Here is a 10,346-nt window from a genome sequence, read left to right as displayed (position 1 = left end):
AATAAATAAATAAAAATTTATTATCAGAAGCGTAGAACATTTTAGAGACATGATATTAGGATGCAAAGTAACTATATTGACAGACCACACAGAAGTACAAAACTTTTTTAAACATCGACCTAGTTGGAAGATTAGCACAATGATTCGTGAGTCTTGACGTTATAAAATAATGACGTAATGTTTAAGAAGATACAGGAAGAAAACAGTCTCAGGCATACTCTAGAAATTTTAAGTTCACAAGAGGTGCCACATGTATGTCATGTAATTGAGTCGGCAACTCTAGATGAGAAGCTCATCTGTTCACAACAAAGATAAACGGTAAATGGATGGATGTACTCCATTAGAAAATGAAGGACAAGAAAAATAAAAATTGCGTGTAAGATATTAACTTTGATCAAGCAGTAGTCTTTAGTATAATCTATTTGATTAAATATCTAAATAACAAATATTTCCAACGTACAAAAGCCAACCAATTGGTAATCCAACAATTCTTCATTCTAGATGTATTGAGGCTACTATATGACAGTCACAATCAGGTGATGAACAGCTTAAATAGGAAAACTGTTTAAAGGAGTCTAACATTTTTTTTTTTTTACAGTATTCAGTGGCAGCTATGGATCCTTTATGTCGGTTGTGCACAAAATAAATGCACAATTAAACCAAGCTACTGGAGAAATGCCTCATTATATAACTTCTGCAGAAGTTCAAATCTTGCATAATGTCTTGTATATGTCCTGCATAATGAGAACTTCCACAAGTGATGTTACTATAGCAATGTCTATCAGTGTGCCCTATTCTGACATTCGTAGCATTCTGTGTGTTTCTACTGTGTGTTACATGACCTTGAAGCACTTCTGGTCCTGTTTTCGACTGGATTTCTACTGCGTGATAAGGATCTCTACTCTAGACTTTACAAGGTCGTATTAGGTTTCTTATGGTGGTGGAGGACTTGGGGCTCAGCTATTGAAGGTATTATTTCGTGTCTCACTATTTGTTCATTACTTCTATCAGGCATTGTGGCGATGTGTGGGTTGTTAATTAAATTGTGAAATGTTTTTCGTAAACTACGAGTTCCTGCAGGGGTTTCCACGTTTTGTTTCCTTAGTGTTCGTGAGGTTAACGACATTTACAGAAAGAAATAATTTCCATTACCTTATCTATCCGCTTAGGCGATCGAGAGAGCAGCTGGTCTTTGCACGTTGATAATACTGGCTGTGCTGACCACGTACAGTACAACTCAGTGTTCCTCTTGACTTCTTCCACTGACATCAACACCACTTATCTGTCAGTGCAAGTTGTGTTAATCAAGATAGCTAAAACAACCTTCTCCATCAATTTCTCTCCTCTTCTGAGATTATAACTCAATAGAGGGGTCTTATTTGTTCTTGTATGGAGTACAGTTCCCATGTATTAACAGTGTGTCACTTAACCCTCATCAGCATAGTCAAGTAAAAGTCTTTTAACTTCAACACCTCTTCTTTAACTGTCTCATGTTTTTCACACTCTATAAGATTGTTTACTATCTTGTTACCTTTTACCGTTATTTTCATGCTTACTGCTCCTGTGAACTTGTAACTTCATGTCTTCGCCCTTCCCGCGAGTAACATTCATACGAATTTATTTATTCTGCCCATCATGCATTCTAGCTAATAGAAGAGTTAACCACTACATGCTTTTGGATAGTAATACTCGTCAACTCTACCTGTTTCTGTTCTTTCGGCTTCCTATGACTTGAATTATTTCAAGGAAAGAGTATCAAGACATACCCGTAACTAAACTGGTCTCCATTCTATTTTACTATTGTGTGGAATTGGCTCTCTCATAACGGGCCTTTATCGCATTTTGCGCTTTTCTATATTCTTCTTCCGGGGAATTAAATAAATAGAAATAATGGTAAATAAATAAAATAATAATGGTACTCAAGTGTTTCTAAGATAAGAGCCTGCACGTGTTTGCAATACCGTCTGTTCATAATACCCTTTTATTTTGCAGGTGGGGAAAACTACGCATGTTAGAGCCGTACCAGCCAGCCTACACGGCGCCTGTGGTTCCGCCCCGCCCCCCTCCCCCACCCATGGGTCCCTCCATCAACATACAGAGCACGTCAGACTTGACCGTGACGGAGGGTGGCGCATTTGGAAGTAGGTATGACCTGGCAGGTCCCGAACATTATGGTCGAGGTTCTCTGGCCAGTGGGTACCTGGGAATAGATCGATCACCTTCCTGCCTAAGCGTGAAGACCCTCAACCCACAGCGGAAGGTAAAGAGCGCCGTCGACCTCGTTTCATTGGTCATGCAGGAAAAGATGTCCTCTAACTTGCCCTTCACGGCCACTAATGTATAAACACATGTGAACAGCAGCTGGCAGCCTTCATGCCTCCACGGAGCTGCCTCCTACACGCACGTTGTCTCGCAGAATTGTACCGACGCACTGAGAGATGCTGCATTACATTACAACGAGCAAGGGAGAGAGAGAAAAAGTCAATCAACCTGAACCCTGCGAAAACCTACTACTCATTCAATCACTCTGCAGGACGAAGCTACTGGCAACAAGCAACAGAAGCGGATGCAGGAAGCAGTACTTCAGCGAAGGATCTTAATGCGAAGCAATGAATTGCCAGTTAAGGTGGAGAAATGTACTGATGGGAAAAGAGACAGCCTTAGGACACATTGCCTCTAAGAGGATGAGATATGATGCACACAGTTAAGTGAAACAGTCAGTCAAGTTAAGAATGAAGGAAGGACCGAGGCAAACCTTCTTCAACATCTAAGTCACGAAAATTTAAATAAACGATTAAAATTTATTAATAAAAAGAATTATAAGTACCAATAGAATAATAATAATAATAATAATAATAATAATAATAATGATAATAATAATAATAATAATAATAATGATAATGATGATGATAATGATGATGATAACAATAATAATAATTTCTCAGAATTTGAAGATCATTTCAGGAGATTAGATTTTAGAGAAAGAATAACACTAGAACAGGTTTGGATATAAGGAACTTACCCACTCAAGCCTGAAAATGGGGCGTCACGATCCCACATATCAATTAACCGATGATGAAGGATAACCAAATGACAGAAAAGAATTTATAGACGAAAAAAATAAAAATAAATAAATAAATAAATAAATAAATAAACAAACACGAACAATGGGCTTTGGATGTCAGGATCAAGGACAGGGAATTCATAGTTGGTCTGAGATTAGGAGCTCGTGACTATTCTTACATTCACACACTTAATCAGGTACAAATTCTGATTATACAGAAGGAAACACATCTCCAGGTGCACTTAAACACTCACAGTCAGAAACTGTTAATCATTCGTTTATGGGATAGTTTGACTTGCTCTTTCCACGAAGATCATTAGAGATAGAGGAGCAGTCTTGATAATTTATGTTCCTTGTAATATTAAATGGGTATCTATAAAACAAGAGAGATTAATGCATCATTGTTCATTTGAGTTTATAATTATTAGTGGCTGATGAGAACCCGCAGAAGAAAAAATGGGGACATTGTTTAAGTGGAGTGACAAAACGCTTCATTCAAACAACGTGAGCTTGTTATGCCTTGGCCTAATATGTCATAACACTTTTCTTTCTTTTCATCTACACAGAGCAGTAACTGCCTTTCATAGGTCGTGAAGAAGAGTGTGTGTAAAGTTGACATCAATCACAGCGAATACAACAATTCTGCTCAATGAGACGAATCAACTGTGCGAAATATGTAAGCACATTAGTCGTTAGGTGAATAACAGTGTTAGAGGAGTCCATTTCTCCTGAGCGTAATATTAATCAAACACGGCTTGTACTAACTACTGACACATTCCTCAGGTATTCGCTGAGTTCACCTTGTGGGCAAATCATTATGTTCCACCACTTAAACTGCGGCCCTGCTTAAACTACCAAGTAGAGGCTTCATTCCTATCAATGACTCAAAATTTTACTTACAACCGACGTAATATCTAAGGTTCAGCCCACGATGAGACGCACACACACACACACTACTACGGCAATGTTTTGGTACTTGCATGTGTCGTGCTACACTGGTTATGTAAGGCCAGCATTGCCCTCTGCTCCACACTTGAAACGGACTTCCGAGAATTTATATGATGCACAGTATTACCAAGGAGGGGTTTTACGATGTATTTACGTGTTGCCTATTCTATCCTTAAACTTCGAAACACAGATGGTTAGAGAAGAGCGACGACGAGGAGGAGGAGGAGGAGGCGGGTGGTAGATTTAGTAAGCGGTCGAGAAGCCTTTTGTTATAGAATATCGATGTTGTACGTAGTTTGTTCTTGGTCTTCATAATCAATAAGAGAATCACTCCGAGAGAAAATGGAACTACGAGTGTTCATTTCTCAATACAAATTCACTTATATATACATGTTGCAACTTCACTATGTACAGCTTCCAGCAGATTATAGTGTTCAGAGCACTTACGTACACTCCTGTCAATTCTGACATGAGAAACTTTTAGGCACCACCCTTGTTTTTCTTCTTTTCTCCTTTTTTTTTTTTTTTCACAACCCACAGGGACCTAGAGGCTGCCTTAAATCCTTCTTATCCATGACGATTACGTCGCATCGCTCTGTCGCCTTTCGTAAGTGTGCGTATTAATTTCATTCGTTACCTACCATCTTATCGTCAATATTTAATGAAGAATTATACACAGTATTCGTGCCTGACTGATTTAGCGACGCCCATACTCCGAGTAGTCATAACCCGTCGTGCGCTAAACCTAACTACGAGTATACTCGTTCACGCCTCTTTCTCTTCCTCAACCCTGTCATCAGTGTTCCTTGTATTTTACTACATATTTATATAAAGTAATATTTAGCTCTCATTTTGTTTCATTGGTCTCCAATTTTCCTTGCAATGTTGGAATTGTCATCCTGGGCTAAACTAATTGGTGAGTATAATTATCACTAGGTCATTAATGGCAATGCGAGATGGAGGCACGTAATTAAGTGTGTGTGTGTGTGTGTGTGTGTGTGTGTGTGTGTGTGTGTGTGTGTGTTTGAGAGAGAGAGAGAGAGAGAGAGAGAGAGAGAGAGAGAGAGAGAGAGAGAGAGAGAGAGAGAGAATGTACGTGCTCAAAGTGATGGTGTTTTTATTAGGGGGATAACCACTTTTATTTATGTGCTAGTCGTGTTAGTGATGGTGTTCGTAATGGTCATTCCAAGTTGAGGGTGTGGTGGTGTAATGGTCCTGATGGGTACCCAAAGAGGTGAGGCAATGGTGAGTGGTATTCACAAATAATGATGGTATCGATTGCTTGGTGCCTATGTGTTGTGGAATGTGTATGGCAGTGATGACGTAAATATCTGTTGTGCGGGAATGCAGCGTGGTGGAGGAAATGTGTGGCTGTGGTGGAGAGTTGGAACAGAAAAGCTGTCTCTCTACACATCCAGAAATGAGTTGGCCATAGGTGAACTTGGGCTTCCCTTAACCCCTGTCATCACACACACACACACACACACACACACACACACACTTAGGCACATGGGCATAAGATAGGTTATTTGAGTTTGTTGATTTAATTTACAGAACATATGAGTACAGCGTCTTGGAACACTCACATAAAAAATCCAGATATTATTTTCCATCCAAGCTCCAGCTCACTTAAGCTGCTTGTTAATGAATTGGTGCAGAGACAAGTCTGTTTGGGATAGCAAATGTTGCAAGTAAATAAATAATAAGAGCGGTGGAACACGTGATATTACTAAAGGTACAAGACAATGCGAAAGAAATCAAATAAAAGGTACGAGATAACATCGTGACAGTTTAATGCATGGCCGCGTAAATTAGATGTAGCACCAGCCAGTAACGAGTTTCAGTGGTGTGAATAATGCTAACTGAAACAGAAGTTTTCTCAGTTAATTTCATGAATGTGTACCTAAGCATATCGAATAAAAGGAAGCATAATTTTTCTTATAATAATTACAAACAAGGTTCCAAAAAAATGGTTACACAGTAAATGTGGCAGAGCAGTTATAGACAGTCAAAAATTTTAATAAAAGTAAAATTATATATATATATATATATATATATATATATATATATATATATATATATATATATATATATATATATATATATATATATATATATATATATATATATATATATATATATATATATATATATATATATATATATAACATGGAAAAAGAATGAAGGTAATAGAGAGGAAGAGGATGCAATGCAGTTAGATGATGTGATGTCGAGCGGCTGAAAGCAGTTGGTGAGAGCGGCAGGGTGTGGAGGAGAGTTGGTGGTCGTACAAGCGATGGGCTTGTTATTTAGTTCGAAGGAACAGGATTGTCGCAGTGAATGTATCCGAGATCGTATATAAGTATTGTCCTTCGATTGCGTGTTTCAAGATGCCTGATCGTTAAAGCAAGCACTTTGTAAGGAGTAAGAAACATATCCTTGGTGAGGCCTGAAACATTCAGAGAGGAGTTTAGAAATGTTCATAATTCAGGACAAACACTTAGGTTCCTGAGCATTACTGATATCAACTATTTCTTGCGATTGCATTCGGTTTGCAGTATTCTTAACCTGGCTTTTAACTCCCATCTTTTTGGTGAGTAAGGAAGGATGATAAATTCCAAGGAGAACTAGATGGTTGAACAACACCTTGATCAGGCATATTTTGCACTTGTTGATCAGTAACGGCTTGTTGCCTGTGTGGCTAACGGCGGGCAGGGCCTTATCAGGACGACTGTTTGGTAACAAATCAATAAGAGAGGTGCTGCTTAGCGAGTTACTGAGTAAGAAAATTGACACATTCGAATATAGAGAGAAGAGTAGTCACTTATTTTTCCCATGGGACAAGATGCAAGATGTATCATCTTGTTTGTCAGTAGGAGAGGAAAGGCATGCAAAGAGAGCACCAACAATGGGTGAAGGAAGCTTGACGTTCTTCACACGGACGGAATAAATTAAAAATGTCCTAAACAAACACTAAATTTTAAAGAGATAGAACCATTGGTTAGGCAGTCGTGAATTTTAGAGAGTGTTAATTCTAAATGAGCACCTGGAACGTGAGAATTTCTGGATGGGCATACATTAACATCGAGAGTTCCATGTGGCAGCCGTGCTGTCAAGACATGAAGAGCATGTGGTCATAACTGTATTTCGGATGGTGGCATCAGCTGCTGAGATACGCACAAGATGTCCAACAAGGGAGACTGATAGTACGCTGATGTAGGAGAAACGTTCGTGTCCACATTTGATCAAGTAGTGCTGTGAACACACGGCACGATGGCAGAAGTTCTGTGCGTCCTCCAGATGATGAAAGTTGCTAGAATACGCGATCAGCAACTGTGGGCTGCGTGGAGAGGAGGTAACGAGTTGAAGGCGGTGATATGTGATCTTGCAAGGGTACAGATGAGTGGCGTCAGCTGGGAAATATGGTACCTTAACCGATTCCCTGCTCTTTGGTACATCCTTCCTTAATCATTAACCACTCGGATATTTGTTATCATTCTACATCCATCTCCAAACATTATACTGCCTAGACATTTCATAATCTATTATTTTTCATTATTTTTTCTCTTACAGGTGCTTATAAAAATTTGATTAATTGCTTTTAGTGTTGTGAATTGCTGCACATCGCAGTGAAAGGTTGATACAATGGCAGTGTGTGACTAGGTGTGGCGGTGGGAAGAAGCATGAGAAATGTTTTAATAATTAAAAAAAATTAGATTAAAGTAAAGTCTATACTAACTCATACAAGTAAAGCGGCGGTAAGAGGAACCCCCACGCCCCCTTCATTCTTACCGCAAGAAACATATGATTGGCTGGCAGGATGATGAGCGGTGTGGTGTTAGTTTGGATTCTTTTCAGTGGTCGATAAGTCTCTCTCTCTCTCTCTCTCTCTCTCTCTCTCTCTCTCTCTCTCTCTCTCTCTCTCTCTCTCTCTCTCTCTTTCCTATTTAACCTAAAGTTAAACACACACTTCTGTAACGTGACTATAGACTTTGTGATCACGCCTGTATACGTGACCTACCCATTCATTACCCTCTCCTCATCCTTCCCTCCTCAGCTTACGCCACCATGGTGCTCCTCACCCCACTAGCCACCTGTCAACAAGATAGTGCCAACTTTCTTAGGTGCTGGCATAACACCCACCCACCCACCCACCCACCCACACACACACACACACACACACACACACACACACACACAAACACTACTCAGAAGAAGGAGGAGGAGGAAGAGGAGGAGGAGGAGGAGGAGGAGGATATTTGAATGTCAAGGTCAAGTAAACTAATCCCTTGAGTTCGGCGATTTAGTTTGACAAACGTTCTGGATTGCAATAGTCTTGAGTTCTCTGTGCATCATATGTGTTCATATTTCCATGCTTATGTAATGATATGAGTCTATGACCGTAAATCATCTTACAATACAATGATAGTATTGTATCATAAAGAATAACAAAATATGAAAATATCTGATAAAAAGTAATGAATAATGAATCACTTTCCTCATAGAAAACATCATAGGTAGTAAGCATATCTTAACTGATAATAAGTTTGATGTCAGTATACTATTCGTCATCCGCTTAAATGTGCGTCATACATTTAATTTTTTTCGTATCTTTTTTTTTTTTTTTTTTTTTGACCAGTGTCAAAACATCGCGTGACTGCAAAACATCAGAACAGCGAGCTACTACCAAGTTGTTTTTACTAACCTAAGAAATGTTTCCCTGTAAACATGTCTCAGGTATGTAGCCATTATTACTTTGTACCGATGTTCAAAAGTACACAGTGAGCATGGTTAAATCGTGCCGAAAGACAAGAAAATGAAACATTAGTGGCTCTCTGCTTGCTGTGACTTCATGCTGGAATGCAACTGCTGCCGATGTGAAGACCATTTATAAGCACATTCAATCAGTAAATAACTCCAAGGGGAAGCGGAGCGTCATGCGTGGAAAAAAAAAAAAAAAGAAAGAAAAGTAGAGCAAATAACAGTTATAAAAGGAAATTAATGTTGTTGGGAAATACAGGACTGATCATCATACACTAGTCGTTGCTACGTTGGAAGGCGTGCGTGAATTTGAATGATTGAAGGAAAGTTTTTGGCACGAGCAACGAAATCTGTATGACTATGCTACATACAGTATCGAGTGGGCACAACAGTCATGAAAGTGATTGAGTTTACTGATGGCCAGAAGTAAAGTAAAGTGTGCATTGGAGCCAGGCAGCAGCAGCGAAAGGCCAGGAGTGATGTAGCGCTGAGTGGGTGGCCCAAGAGGGGAACCAAAACCACGCAGAGCTGACGGACAGGCACTGTAACAGATAAAGAATGGTTACCAGAACACATCATGAAGGGCCAGACAGTGTGGCGCATTCACACTGCTATCCAACCCTCCAACACGCGAAACTCACCATTAGATTCCAGTGTCAAGATGACAAGTTGTGTGTCGCCAAATTATGAAGGCTAGCTTCCTTCAGAAGTAAAGGGCGAAAAAGTAGAGCAAACCTCCCCCCTCTCCCCCGCCCCCGCTGAGATACGGGAACCTGTACGTAGTTTATTTAATTAGGTAGTCATGACCTCTTGCTGCAAGGGGTTACTCCAATTTATTACTAGAGAAAGAACGTCAGTTAAATTCCCACCGTTTTCCTTATATTCTACTTCAATGTTGTCCATATTATGTTACACATTAATAGAACACTTTTCCTTATTTACGATGTGACCAGATTTATCATTAAAAGTTATCATGTTAAGAATTTTATTTAACATTCACAAAAAAATAAAATTGTGACATTCAAACAGAATCTCATCGCTTGACCTCGTATCACAGCCACCACTGACAACGATAACTACAACAACAACAACAACAACAACAAGAACAACAACAACTACTACTACTACTACTACTACTACTACTACTACTACTACTACTACTGCTGCTGCTGCTGCTGCTGCTACTGCTGCTATTACTACCACTACTACTACTACTACTACTACTACTACTACTAGATTTCGGTCATATAATATAATGACCCGAGAATGAACTAAAGAAAAGGCAGGAAGTCGATTCGCTTCTGCTGATGCGCCCCAACTTTAGGGCGCATCGACTTGTGGCGGAGGTGATGTGTCCTGTACTAAGTCGTTGCGCCCTAACTCTCTCTCTCTCTCTCTCTCTCTCTCTCTCTCTCTCTCTCTCTCTCTCTCTCTCTCTAAAGGTTGTAACGCATGACATGAACATTCGATACGATGAAAACATCATTACTCGTGAGCAATCATGCTCTAGGTACACCGCAGGCCTCCATTTATAATGATCTTTGTTCTAACAGTTACTATTCGATTAAAAAAT

General features: G+C 39.5%; 1 protein-coding gene across 1 annotated transcript in view; it reads left to right on the top strand.

Annotated features, from left to right (window-relative positions):
* LOC135099923 (neurexin 1-like) overlaps positions 1–3,127 on the top strand; it is a 62,556-nt gene extending 59,429 nt beyond the window's left edge. Inside the window, exon 4 of the mRNA XM_064002623.1 lies at positions 1,993–3,127. Coding sequence (XP_063858693.1) covers positions 1,993–2,344 — 352 coding nt within the window. The 3' untranslated portion in view covers positions 2,345–3,127. The remainder of the gene's footprint in view (positions 1–1,992) is intronic.
* Positions 3,128–10,346: the final 7,219 nt, after the last annotated feature.

The sequence above is a fragment of the Scylla paramamosain genome, chromosome 4 (assembly GCF_035594125.1).
Source record: "Scylla paramamosain isolate STU-SP2022 chromosome 4, ASM3559412v1, whole genome shotgun sequence".
Taxonomy (NCBI): Eukaryota; Metazoa; Arthropoda; class Malacostraca; order Decapoda; family Portunidae; genus Scylla; species Scylla paramamosain.
The sequence above is the reverse complement of the archived record's forward strand: the minus strand, read 5'-3'. Positions and strand labels throughout refer to the sequence as shown.